General features: G+C 35.5%; 1 protein-coding gene across 2 annotated transcripts in view; it reads right to left on the bottom strand.

Moving 5' to 3' along the window:
* The window catches only part of ABCF3 (general control non-repressible 3), a 189,947-nt gene that overhangs the window by 86,377 nt on the left and 88,573 nt on the right, over nucleotides 1-14,997 (bottom strand). For both annotated transcript variants that reach the window (XM_089798416.1, XM_089798415.1), the window contains exons 6-11: nucleotides 11,526-11,654; nucleotides 11,254-11,355; nucleotides 10,942-11,088; nucleotides 10,762-10,824; nucleotides 10,568-10,614; nucleotides 10,319-10,378 (exon numbers count right to left, since the gene is read on the bottom strand). In XM_089798416.1, coding sequence (XP_089654542.1) covers nucleotides 10,319-10,378; nucleotides 10,568-10,614; nucleotides 10,762-10,824; nucleotides 10,942-11,088; nucleotides 11,254-11,355; nucleotides 11,526-11,654 — 548 coding nt within the window. The remainder of the gene's footprint in view (nucleotides 1-10,318; nucleotides 10,379-10,567; nucleotides 10,615-10,761; nucleotides 10,825-10,941; nucleotides 11,089-11,253; nucleotides 11,356-11,525; nucleotides 11,655-14,997) is intronic.

A 14,997-nucleotide genomic window follows, 5' to 3' on the forward strand; every position in this document is an offset into this window, starting at 1 on the left:
TGATCGGTTCTCTTCAGCTGCTTGAGACATCACCTTCAGTGCTCACAGCCTCTGAGTCTTAGCCAGAACTACTTGCACGACAAAGGATTAGATATCGTTTGATTTGGTCAAGTTACTAGTCGATATTTGCAATGATTCAGTAGATGTAAAATACTGAAATACTAAGATGAAGTTGGGTTTAAAGAAGTTTGGAAACAACACTGCAGAAGGAATTCGGAAATATGGAGAACATAAGGATTGGTAATGCCTCTGACTCCTCTCTCGGCTTCCATATAAAGGAATGAGCTGTGACTTCTTGGCTCCCACTGGCTTAAAAAGATTGTCATTTTGAATTTCCAAGTATTAAATCGATTGGAAAAGAAAGGGAAGAAAAAAAGGTTGGAAGAGAGAGTTGGAAAGATTATAGTTTCTTCTATTATTATAATATATACTTATATACATTCATGTAAGTATATCAATGGGGTGACATCATTTTATTAAGTTATTATAATATAATGGTGTCATTTCATTTTTATATTTATATGTACGTATATAAATATATATTATAATAATATGATGAAAGGTTAATTAAAATCCCTTGAGGTATGTTTTTATATTTTAATTAGATTATTTTCTGTTTTTCTTAGATTATTTTCTTAATAGCTCATGCGGGTCCCACAAATGTATCCTGTGTTCAAGTCGTTGCGTCCTTTCCAAAGAAGTTTAAGGTCATATCTATCGATCCTGATGACTAAACTAAGCGAGCATCCCATTCCGATGATCCCGTTTAGCAATGCTTCCCCCCTCTTCATCTTCTCTTGCAATCACCCATGAAAACACTTTCGCCATAATAACAATTCTATAATAAATTCATATAAGCATTTTAAAAGACCTTAATTTATTAATCATAATTTTAAATCAAGCAACCGCTAATCATCTAATAACAATTAATGGTTAACGACCATCTTCATTAACAATTAATTCAACGTATATAAATAACTACCTATTTCACATGATCATGAAAGAATAATCCATTAAATCCAACGGTTATGAACAAGTTTAAAATTAGGTCAAATTTTTTGGGATGTAACATACCCACCCCCTTTAATTTTTCATCGTCCCCGATGAATATCACAACAAAACTTTAAACAATACTTAATCAGTTTAATTTAAGAAAAGAAAAGAAATGTTCATATTCCAACCCTAGAGAAAAGATGAGGGTATTTTTGAAAAATTCCGTGATAATCCTCCCAAGTGGCATTGTCCTTTGCATACTGATCCCACTGGACCTTGCATTGTGTCACCTCTCGATTTCTTAAGCATAGCTTACGCACCTCAAGTATTATGAGTGGTTCTATTTCTACCAACCCTGGTTCTTGCACCTGTAATAGTTTCCAATCAATTTGATCATGATGGGTAATGTATTTCTTAAGGTATGACACATGGAAGACATCATGCATCCTAGCAAGGGCCGGTGGTAAAGAAATTTTGTGAGCTACTGGATTCACAACTTCCAATATTTCAAATGGTCCCACATACCTTGGGGCTAACTTGGCATTCTTACCAAACTTGATTGTACTCTTCTAAGGTTTAACCCTTAATAGTACTTTTTCTCCCACTGAGAATTCTCTCTATGTTCTTTTTGCATCTACATAGCTTTTGTGTCTATCATTGGCTTCCTTCAGTCTTTGACGAATTTGGATTATCTACTCTTCCATTTCCTTAAGCATTTCAGGCCCAACAATAATTTTATCTTCTAAGCAATTCCAACTCACAGGAGTTCTACATTTGTAGGAATTGTTATACGCAAATTCTACCAAGGATAAATATGTTTCCCACCGGTATTATCAATCCATACAATACACTCTCAAAAGATCTTCTAGTACCCGGTTTACTCTTTCTATCTGACCATCTGTCTCAGGGTGATAAGCTAAATTGATGTTTAGTTTAGTACCTAATGCTGAAAATAATGTTTGCCAAAATCTGGAAGTTATCCTAGCATCCATGACTGAAATAATTTTCTCTGGGATTCCATGTAATTTGAAAATTTCAAATAAATTTATGAGCAATTTTTGGTGCTCCATCAGTTAAATTTCCTGGTATAAAATGAGCAACTTTTGTCACTCTATCAACTACTACCAGGATGGTATTGTGTCGATTTCATATCATAGGCAATCCTTGTACAAAATCCATGGAAATTATCTACCATATCCACTCTGGTACTTCGTTAGGGTGCAAAACGCCTGCTTGGTATCGATGTTCTGCCTTTACTCTTTGGCATTCTAAACAACCTGCCACAAATTCAATTATCTCCCTTTTCTCATTCCTTTCCAAAAATATAGAGGTTATATCAAACAACACTTTAGTTACCCCAGGGTGTTCTGAATATGGAGCTGAATGAGATTCTTCCAAAATCATTCTTTGGAGTTCAGAGTTGTTTGGAACAAAAATCCTGTTATAGAGGTTATATCAAACAACACTTTAGTTACCCCCTTTCCAAAATATAGAGGTTATATCAAACAACACTTTAGTTACCCCAGGGTGTTCTGAATATGGAGCTGAATGAGATTCTTCCAAAATCATTCTTTGGAGTTCAGAGTTGTTTGGAACAAAAATCCTGTTATGATATCTTAACAATCCATCCTCCTCTAAAACTAAATTCTGAATACTTAGAATCCTGCGGATCTCTAATAAGAGCTAGGCTGATTTCTACATAAAATTCATCATGCTCTAGGTGTTGTAAACTTTGGTCCTTTAATCTGAAGTTTATAGTAGCCATAGCAGAAATGTGTCTTCTACTACTTAGGGCATCTGCCACTTTGTTTTCCTTGCCTTTAATATAACTTATATCAAATTCATAGTCTGCTAAAAATTCCAGCCCTCTTCTTTGTCTAGCATTTAGATTTAGTTGAGTGAAGATATATTTTAAGCCGTAATGGTCAGATCATAGTTCAAAAGGTTTTCCCATCAAATAATGTCTCCACATTTGAAGAGCATGTACAATAGCTGCTAATTCCAAATCATGAGGTGCATAATTTTGCTCATAATTTTTCAATTTCCTAGATTCATATGCAATTACCTATTCATCCTACATTAGCACACCTCCTAAACCTTCTCCTAATGCATCTGTTATAACTACGAATTGCTTCTGTGGATCAGGTACATTTAGTATGGGTGTTGTAGATAGCTTTTCTTTCAAGTATTCAAAGGTTGATTGACAATTTTATGTCCAGACAAATTTCTTTCCTTTTCCCTGAAGTGATGTAATTGGGTAAGCTATCATAGAGAAGTTCCTGACAAATTTTCTATAAAACCCTACTAATCCCATAAAACTTCTAACTTCTGTCACATTTTTAGATATAAGCCATTCCTTAATTGCTTTAATTTTTTATGGATCTACGACTATGCCCTGAGCTGATATAATGTGCCCTAAATACTAAGTTTCCTTTTGATAGAAAGTGCATTTAGACAATTTTCCATATAATTTATGTTCTCTTAACCTTTGCAAAACTTTTTCCAAATGTTTTTGATGTTCTTCCTTGTTCTTTGAATAGATTAGAATATCATCTATAAAGACCAGCACAAACTTATCCAGGGAATCTTGAAATATGCTATTCATTAAGTTCATAAAGGCTGCTGGGGCATTGGTTAACCCAAATGGCAACACTATAAATTCGTAATGTCCATACCCAGATCTAAATGCAGTTTTGTGAATATCTTCGTCTTTAATATGAAGCTGGTGATATTTTGACCTCAAATCAATTTTTGAAAACACTGTTGCGCCTTTCATTTGATCAAAAAGATCATCTATTCTAGGAAGTGGATATTGGTTCTTGATGGTAACCTTATTGAGCATTCTGTAATCTATGCATAATCTCATGGTTTCATCCTTCTTCCTAACAAACAACATTGGGCCGGATCAGTTTCTTATTTAACATATCCTATAGTTGTATTTGCAACTTCATTAATTCTATGGTAGTCATTCGATATGGTGCCTAAGAAATGGGTTCTGCTCCTGGTAACAAATCTATGGTAAAATCAAAGGCTCAGGAAGGTGGTAGACCGGGGAGTTCCTCAGGAAACACATCTTGATAATTCTTTAGATAGGAATAGTTTTCTTCGAAAGATTCCTTTAACTTTTCTCTGATTTCCTCGTCTTCAAAAATGTAGTCATCTCCATATGTGGTGTTTTTAGGTTCTCTCATGTCCTCAACTCTGACTGCAAAGATCTCACAACCTTTTCTTCCATAATTCTTAAGTTGCATGTCAGATATTTGTTTTAATTTAACTTCATGTTTAATCCCTATAATGCTTGTAGGCCTACCTTGATCGTCCAAACAATTTACAGTTTTGGCAAGACAATCCACCTTGGCCTTGTGCTCACTAAGCCAATTAATGCCTACGATAATGTCGTAAGACCCAAGAGGTGTTGCAAAACTTCAACGCCTAGGCAAATAGTGCATGAACCCAAGCTCAGTCATATCGAAAGACTGGCATAAACTCTGTTTGATTCCCTAAATCAAAGATGTCAAACTGCTAGTGATGATCAAATCATCCACATAAATAACCAGAAGGATGATGTCACTATCGGTAGTCTTGATGTACAATTTGAGTCTAAAGAACTCCTCTGGAAGCCTTGATCATTGAGGTACTTATCAATTTTCATGTACCATGCACTAGGGGTGTGCTTCAAGCCATAGAGATCTTTCACCAGTTTGAGAACCTGATGGTCTTTATAGCAACCTTGAAACCAAAAGGATGCGTCATGTAGACCTCTTTGGAGATCACTATTCAGGAATGCACTCTTGACGTCCATCTAATGGAACTTCCAACCAACCTGTGTTGCCATGGCTAGGACTAATCTGATTGTGCTCATCTTTGTAGTAGGAGCAAAGGTCTCCACATAATCAATGCCCTGACACTAAGAAAAGCCCTTTGCAACTAAACGAACTTTGTACTTATCCAATGTACCATCAGATTTGTATTTGATTTTGTAAACCCATTTGCAATCAAAAAGGACCCAAGTGTTATTCTTCAGTAGGCTCTAGTGTTCAAATGTCATGGTTTGTTCCCACTCTGGAATTCCTTTAGCCTTGGAATATGTTTCAAATTCAAACACACTGTGAATGTTGGCCAAGGGAGTAAAGTTAAAAAACTTTGTAGGTTTGCTCTTTTTCCAAGTAGTTCTCTCATCAGTGAGCTCATCATCATGAAGATCAATAAGTGTCTTAGCCCACCACTTATGTCGGAGAGGAGAATGACCAACATTAGTTTCAAGAGATGTTCTATGATCACGTTCCTCATCTAAAGAATCTGGATCAAACTCAGGTGAAGCATCTACAAATTTGGGTGATCTTGCAGGAGAAGCTAGAGGTGTCAGTACAGGGATCACTAGTTTAACTGGATCCCTCCGATCAGGTGGACCTAATGGAAGTCTAGCTCCCAAATCATGAGCATAAGCTGGTTTGTTGGATCAGGAACAAGAGAATCAAGCATAAATGGTCCTCGTCGCTCATCAAAGACTACATCATGATTGTACAGGAGACAAGATGTCTCAATGTCGATCAAGCAGTAGGCTTTGTGAAGACTACTATATCCAGCTAGCATGAGTTTCTGACTCTTGGCATCCAACTTGGTGCGTAATGCATCAGGGATACAAAGGCAAGAGAGCCAAACACTTCTAGATGACTGATTTTGGGCTTGCAACCTAACCAAACCTCTTTCGAAGTCTTACTTTTGACGGCCACTATGGGTGACCAGTTCAAAAGATAAACTTCAATGTTAACTGATTGTACCCAGAATTTCTTTGGAACATGTCTGTGTTCGATCATGGATTGATCCATCTCAATGATTGTTCTATTTCGACGTTCAACTGCACTGTTATGTTGTAGTGTGTGGGGTGTTGTTAACTGGCATTTGATGTCATGAGTATCCAAGAAGCTAGAGAATTCATTAGAACAAAATCCCCCCCCCATTGTCTAACCTAAGAGTAATAATAGATTTCCAAAACTCTTTTTCAACTAAAAGTTTAAACATTTCAAGAGAATATACCCAGATTTTTCTATTGAAATCATCAACAAACATCAGAAAATACCTGGACCCAAGAACAGAAGGAGTGGCCATAGGACCACAAATGTTAGCATGAACAAGCTGAAGTACCTAAGAAGCTCGCCATGAATCGCCAGTGGTGAAAGGTGTGCGATGTTGCTTCCTAGCCTGCCATGCATCACAAACTTCAAGCTGCTGAGTTTGAATCTCTGGCAAACCGAGAACAAACTCTTCCCAAGCGAGCTAAGAGAGATAATGCACATTTAAGTGCCCATACCATTGATGCCAAGGTGTGCTCACAAAAGACCGCTGAGCAACCATAGCTACGTCCCAAGAATCACCAGAATCAGTAAATCGGAAAAGACCATAATCCTCAAGACCCACTGCAACAATAGACTAAGTCGCCCTATTAGTGATGGTGCACTGATGTGCACTAAAGGCGACATACAACTATGAAGAGTCAAAGCAATTGAGTGATTGATACTAGATTTAGTTCCATCCCCGGAACGTAGTACACATCGAGGAAAATGAGATTCCTCATAGCAGATTCAATCTAAACGTTGACTTCACCGATAATGGTGTACTTTTCTCCGCCACCAAAATTAACAGAATCTGAATAAGGCTAGTAGTCAATGAACCAGTTTATTCGATGGGTGAAATGACGAGAGGCACCTGAATCAATGTACCAAGTAGATGACTTCACATGATCCACAAGTCTTTTAGCCATGAAGGCGTAAAAGGCAGATTTTATCTGCTCAGTGTGCTCTGCATTGTTTTCTTTGGGCTACGAACCTGATTCCTTAGATTGGGCACCTAAGCGTTTTTGACATTCAACCTTTATGTGACCAAACTTGTGGCAATAGTTGCATTGAACGTTCTTCCGAGAGCCTTCTAAAGCTGGAGCAAAGAACTTCTGTTGAGAAGAATGTTAAGCGTTGCCTTTATCCTTTTGGAAGGATTTAGCAACAAAGACTTGCTCTATGCAGGTGGAGTTGTAACTGCTACTGAACTATTGTTTCCACCAATCTTGCTAAAGCAAAAGTGTGCAGAGATCTGTGAACTTCAGATTAACACCAGAGGACGTGATGTTGAGTCTTGATAAAATGCTCATAGGACTTGGATAAACTCTGACGAGTAATAACCACAATGTCCTCTTCCTCCATCTTACGGCCAACGGCAAGCAACTAATCACAAATTTCCTAAATCCTATTCAAGTGAGCCTAGAGCGATGTTCACTCATCAAAGATAACAGAAAACAAAGTGTTCTTCAAAAAGAAAGCTTTGCTTTTGCTAAAAGTATCAATGAAGATTCTTGAGATGTGCCTCTCGATTATTCAAATCCCATGTATCTTGATTAGTATAGGGGGTAGTCGAAGGTTGTGTAACACCTAGAACAATCTGATCAGTATTCCGATATTCAATAATTGATATTATCCGCTGCTTCCAAGTGCCATAATTCCGACTATTGAATTTTGAATTGCTCTCAAGCAAAATATTAGTTAGAGATGCCATAGCACGTTTTTCAATGAAAAAATGTGAGAATCTGTGAAGACACATACTTCGAGGCAAAAAATGGAAGACCTAGAACAATTGAAGGGGTACCCAAAAGAGAGCTTGAATAACCCAAAAAGAATATGTTGTCAATTTCTGGACCCACTGGCTCGAAAATTGAAACACGAAAATCGATGCACCTAGAAAAATCTAACGACAACCCAATTGAGCTCTCATAAAAACCACCAAGATTTTATGATCAGAAAAAAAATGAGCCAAAACAATTAGGGTTTCAAACAGAAATGTCCCGGGCTGAAAAAAGCTTGAAATCAATGGTGAATCTGCAGCAAAAGACACAGTTTCTGGGCATGAATCTGTTATTGAGGGTTTTCAAAAACCCTTGGCATCGCTCCCAGCTCTAGATGTGCACAAAAAATCAACGAAAAATGCCCACAAAAGAGTCATTTTTTCAAAAACGACCAGGAAAACAAATGTGAATATTGATGGTCAATACTCTTAGACAAACCCTAGTTCGAAGCAAATAGTTCAAAAAATCAATTTTGAAAATAGGGTCTGATAATTTCAGAAAAGAAACTATGATTTTTGAAAAAAATTGAAGAAGTGGCTCTTATACCATATTACAAAATAATTGGTAAATATTTGTTTATTATTAACTAAGACCGAGAGGTCAATATATACAAAAGAATTGAACAATGTTTCCTTAGGAAATGATTGTAAAGAATAGAAACATTCTATTCTAGCTAAAAGAAAGCTAAAGAAAGCTAACAGATAACTATAAACTAACTAATAATAGAAACATGCTAATATTTATAATAGATTACAAATAGATAGCCATTAACTAATAATAGAAGCTTATCTATTATTGTAATATGGTCTTAGCCGTGGTGATTACACTTAAGAGCATACACCAGTGATTAAATATTATCTAAGATTATTCATCTATCCAATCAGTTAGTTCTGTGTGTTTCAGAATCACACATCTTTGTATCAGATTGATTTTATCTGTCCTGCATATGAGCAGCTGTTGGGATATATTGAAGGGTCTTGCATGATTAGTAGTGTTTTTCTGTTCATGTTTTTGTCTATCAGAAGCTCTTAGCAGCAACTCTCTATTGTGTATGTGAGCTCTGATCATGGAGCGATCAGTGAGCATTGAAGACATAAAGGGAGCAGAGTTTTGTAATTGCTTTACAAATATAATGAAGGAACTATTTTTTGGTGGGCTGGGTTGTTTCCCTCGGTGAGGAAGGTTTCTCCCAGGATAAAGCTCCATGTAGTTATCCTTTTGCATTTCATATTTTGCTATCTTGTATTTCTGGTTCATAATTTAACAGATTAGAATTATATTACTCTCTGCTCTGAAATATATGAGTGGGTTTTACCATCTATTATTGTAATTTACAGTGTATCGTAAGTTCTCTGATCATTGCACTAACTGTATAAGTGCAGAGACAAATTTATATATGGTATTATTTTATTGCTTACGATGAGTGTGTGGTCGTTAAGCTGTTCTTGTGAATTACTGGGTTTTAGGAGTCTGAGACTGTGACACTTTTGGTAAGATAAATGGCAGGCTTACTGAGTGTCTGGTTGAAGACGTCATTTATAAGCAAGTATTATGTAATGTCTTTGAGATCTGAATAAAGGCTTTGTCTTTTTGGGGTAGCTGGGTTTTTTTCTCAAGTAAGAGGGTTTTCCCAGGGTAAATCTGTGTCTAGTTTTCTTGTGCTTTGACAATAAAGGTTCTGATTATTGCATTATAATATTCTGGTTCAAAAACTTAATATTCCTGTCCTTTGTGGGGTCAATCTTGATAGAAGTCTCAATTCCATTTTTGACTGCACTTCAGCAAATGCACCGTGTTTAGTGGAAAGTATTTTGCTGAGAATAGCATTGATGATTCTGGCAAACTGCAAAGTAAAGCCTCCATCTGAGCTTAATTTTTAGCCTGTTATGTGTCCAAGATGGCTGTCAAGGTTAAGGAATGGTTGTGAAAGTTTCTCCAGCCTGAGCAATTGTGGGACTACATCATCTATTGTGGCAAGAGATGTTCTAATGGAGGTCACTTCTTGTAGAGAGATTTGAGTTTTGAACAAACAACTGCTGATCATGCATCATGAAACCTCCAGAATGTTTGTCCATGCATGGATAAGGTTGAGAAGTACTTGCTAATCACTCGTTGTAATGGCACCCTTGAGATTACCAGTTCCTATACATTCCTGTGGCAACGGAAGTGTCTTCTTCTTTAAGTTGGCAGATGGAAGATGTTTATTCCTGGTATCAAATTCTCTCAGCTGGCCAATCCTTGTCCCAATGAGGGTGCAAATGTCTGGATGACACTGATCTTGCAGGTGAGAATGTCTTCTGGATGCTGCAGCAGTTGGGTAAATATAGGTCCACTACCCCTCAAAGTGATATCTCTAGCTGTTATCTACTGTAAAGTTTTTGTATCGATTGGGTTTTGCTTGCTTCAGCAATTGTTTATTTTTGCAATAGGGCTTCTCAGTATACGACGGTTTTTCTTCTGGGATTGCAACCCCTTTTGTCTGGCATTTCCTTCTATTTATCTCTCTCAATGTTTTATTCTTTAGCTTTCTAGTGTTTGCATTGGTAAGGAGTCCAGTGTAAACACTCTAATTTATCAAAAAAAATAGTTACCATGTTCTAAGAATGTGGCTTCACAAATGTCTATATTTTTCCTCCTAACCTTATTAAACTTGGACACTGAACACTACAAAGGACAGAGAGAAAGAGGAAAACACAGAATAAATTGCCTAACCTGAAACTGATGATAGGAGCACTTGGTCTATCCTCAGGGGTTGGAAATTCAAACTTGTAGCTGCACATTTGTTCAACTTATGAGTAAACATAAATTATTTGAAAAAACTATGGTGGAAAAGATAAAATGACTTCAGAAATGGACCATGTAAGTATAGGTGAAAAAGTTCAAAACAATAATTAAGGAATAAAGTGCAGATGGATATATATGTATATATGTATCTAGAACATAAATTGAATAGAATTATACTCAGGGTCATTGACGACGGCATCTACATAACCAACACGATCCAATGCCTGAAACCCCAACAAACAAAGGTGGGAACAAATTTCAAGAATGGCTTGACTGTAAAGTATATTTTAGAATATTTAAATGATCACAAAATAGTAGGCTTACAAAGTATCAATGCCAATTGATTTCACTTTAAATATCAGTTGTAATACCTTGATTCTTGATTGAACAAGCGATGCTCTTTTAGCATTGTAACGAAACTTGTCAATGAAAGCCTGTGACAATAATTGTCAATAATTGGTATCATTTCCTGGAAATAAAATGACAAGATGTAGATTGTAGGAAAAGAATCTTGGGTTTGAGATTATAAGATAACAATAGCAAAATTCAACCTGCATGTGAGCCCTTGTACGCTCATTTGATTCAAAAGCTTTTTGCTGATTACGGAGACGCTCATCTCGAGTTCTCTCAAATGTATCATAGTCCCCCTTGTAAGCTGTCAGCTTTTGTCCATGCAAATGTAAAATATCTGTAACCACCTAGAGCAAACAAAAATAATAAAAATTAAGCATACAGGAAGGTTCTGAGTAAGAGCAAAAATCAAACTTTCGTATCCAACTGTTTTAATGAATTTAGGGATTCATTTTCTCAGTAGATCCAAAAGAAATAGAAATGCTTTAAAAGTTCAGTAAAGTTCTTAATACCGTGTTCAGAAATTCTCTTGCATGTGAGACAACAATTAAAGTTTTTGGCCATTTTAAAAGATACGTTTCCAGCCATAAAACTGCATGTAGATCAAGGTGATTCTGCGTATAAATTTGACATTATCAGCAAGTAATAAAGGTTAAGACTTCAAATGATAAAAGATTAAAACTCTAATAGGATCCACCACACTTCATATCTATCAAACTCTAATAGGATCCACCACACTTCATATCTATCAAGATTTTTATCAAACGAGTACTATAATTCATACAGTGGGTTCATCAAGTAAAAGCAGATCGGGTTCTATGAAAAGGGCTCGTGCAAGTGCTATCCTCATACGCCACCCTCCAGAAAATGCTTTTGTTGGCATGTGTTGCATCTCAGGAGTGAAGCTGAGTCCCTGCGTTATTGAGAACAAGAATAAATTAAATGTTGGTAAGGATCAAGCTCATGTCACCCATTGGTAAATTCATCTAAAAGAATATTGAAGTTACAATAACTAAGAAATAGTAATATCCATTAAAGAAATATCATATGCAATAAAGCTAAATTTAAAAGTTACAATATCAGCCAAACACCACCTAATTTCCCTAGCGTAGCAATTTTGTAACATCATTTTCTGCAATGTTGCATAGCTCCTTTCAAGCAAAGAAAAATTGACAAAGAATAGTGAATGTCACTGAGTGTACTTCAAGTGTGGTCACTTCCATCACCAACAATAAGAAAGGCATTGATCGTAAACATGACTTTTCATTTACTACTGCCATTGAATAGATTCCCCCGCATGTGCAATTATAAATACTGTGTTTTGATTAATTATGTAACAACGTTGTTAGTAAAGCCACTATATTTCTTTATATTCCAGATTATTTTCTGATCTAGTAGTTCTCTTATGATGCCCTCAAGCATGTAGCTTTTGTTAATTCTCTTATCCATAATGCATTGGTGTAGCTTTAGTATTTATTTTAATATGTTCCTTTCTTTTATTTACAGTATGCTTCAGCCAAAGAAACCTACTAGATATTTAAGCTTTTTAGCATTACTTGGGAAAAAATGTAAGTAATCACCAACTAGAAATATTCCTGTACCAAAACAACTCAGCAGTTCACCCTGTAATTTAAATGATCAAACCCATACATTTCATTGTAGAATTTTAATAAATGTAGATTTAAAGGAGATGTAGGTACACATCCCCAAGGTTTGGAAGCTATCCCAGAATCCAGGATGTCTCATGGACGGAGACAAAGCATAACAGGTACTGGTTTCTTTCCTTCTACATGTTTCACACAATGAAACCTGGAGTGTTGCAGTGAATGATTTTTACCATCATAATGTCTGAAGTTCTGAGCCATAGAAGCATAATTCTTAAAAGAATCCAAAAGTCCAATTTTCAAAAAATAAATTGCCAGCCAATCTAATTTTTTCCCAAAACAAATATGATTTTAAACATTCACAATTTCCAACAACTTCAATGGGTTTAATCGTAAAAAGTCAAGGTAAAATATTAAAATTGCCCAAAAAGTGCATTTACTGTTCATCAACCTGTTGTGAAACCCTAGCCTCACAAAATCACTATTTAATCAGGTTTTTTCGATTTTTTTAACATAGAACTGAGCACCCAGGATGTGGATCACCATCAAATTTTGCCCCATTTACTGGCGTTGCTGAGGAAAATCTTAAGTAGGCATCCTCGAATGAACATGTATTTCTAATCGATGTGGACAATAAAATAGAGATAATTTTTAGTATGCTTCTGCATTTGATATTAAGGACATTAACACTGAATAATTAAGAGATATGCTGCTTTTTTCACAATATTCCACACTATTGTCATTTCCATTAGCCACGTATATTTCTAATAGATGTTGAGGGAATTAAAATTGAGATACATTCCTTGGTATGCTTCCAGGATTGATGTTAAGGACATTAACACAGAATGGTCAAGAGATGTGCTCCTTTTTCATAGCATTCCACAATATTAGCTTTTGCTTTTGCATTTCATGGCGTTGCTGAGGAAAATCTTAAGTAGGCATCCTTGAATGGACATGTGTTTCTCATGGCTGTGGACATTAAAATAGAGATATTTTTTAGTATGCTTCTGCATTTGATGTTAAGGACATTAACACTGAATAATTAAGAGATATGCTATTTTTTCCTCAATATTCCACACTATAGGCATTTCCCTTAGCCACATATATTTCTAATAGATGTTGAGGGAACTAAGATTGAAATACATTCTTTGGTATGCTTCCAGGATTGATGTCAAGGACATTAACACAGAATGGTTAAGAGATGTGCTGTTTTTTCTCAATATTCCACAATATTAGCTTTTGCATTAGGCTCGTAGGAAGGCTTTCCATGTTTATAAATGCAAAGATGTGTTTTAGTAAAAATAGTATACGGTATCATAAATATTTAGTAAGGCTTCTATCTTATTTTTTAGCATATCTGAATCTAATCTTATAAGACTACTTGCTGATAATAAATACAGAAAGCTAGTCTATGTTGAAACAAAACTCTATTGCCTTGGTATCAACATAAAGAGTTTTGTTGTCATGGAATTCATGTGATCTTGATTATTCAAAAGAGCTTTAAAATTTCAATTGTCAACAAAGTTGGTTGTTTAGAATATCAGGGTTAGGTTGGGACAAATTTCCTTTTCAGATGCAAATAAAGTGTGATGATTTGATGCTTCAATTTGACACTGACCATCAAGTTTTAACAACAAGCAGGGCGAGTAATGATAATTGTATAATCAAGAGGGAAGCAAAAGTATATACATAACAGTATATAGACATTGCGGGAATGGAAAAAGAATGGTTCCAATCAGAGAGATAAAATTCAGATTGTAGTAATGAAAAAAAGGAGTTGTGGCAATTTAAACCAAAATGAAGAGTTGATTTGGTTATATTTCAATTTCCTATATATTTTGCAGAATTAATGCTTTGTTAATTAATGAAATTCACTGCTTAGAGGTATGGTCTACAACTACATTCCATTTAGACTCATTATATACATGGAGGTTCAAAAGAGGCCTGCAAGGAGTGTTGAGTTTTATAGGATCATTTTCTACAAATGTAATAACACTACCATTTATTTCTATGTTTTCCAAATGCAAATTTCAATGTCACACAAATATGAGAAGAGGAGACACATCTCATGAAGAGACATGTCTCTATATGGTAAATTATAAGTTAATCATCATTAGACAATATATTAACAATAATATATATAAACATAATTAAATGTAACATATATATATATTGTGTGTGTGTGTGTGTGTGTGTGTGTATGTGTGTGTATAAAGTTATTATAGGAGAGTTTGTCTCATTCATGATTAAACCAATGACCATAGAAGGATTATCTCTAGGGCCATTCAATCTGACTGAAGCTACAACATTAACACTCCCTCTTAGCTAGGGAGGATTGCTATAGAAAACATTATGCTCTCAAGCATATAGAGAGATATCATCTCAATATGATATTCTTGGAATGGCATATTTAAGGATATCAACATATATCCATCCACTTAGATGTTATCTTTCAATATCATCCAAAGTCTGATTCAACAAGAAATATCAAGCACACTTATATTCTAATGGTATGTACACTGGCATCATGTTCATGATGCCTGCCAAATGAATATGTTATATCCTAGAAGAATATGAGTTATCTGGTTTCCGACACACTCCAGGACAGCAACTAAATGTAGTCTATTAGATAACAAGTAATCAAAAATGTCA

The sequence above is a fragment of the Cupressus sempervirens genome, chromosome 8 (genome assembly GCF_028749045.1).
Source record: "Cupressus sempervirens isolate cs-2001-9-10 chromosome 8, ASM2874904v1, whole genome shotgun sequence".
Taxonomy (NCBI): Eukaryota; Viridiplantae; Streptophyta; class Pinopsida; order Cupressales; family Cupressaceae; genus Cupressus; species Cupressus sempervirens.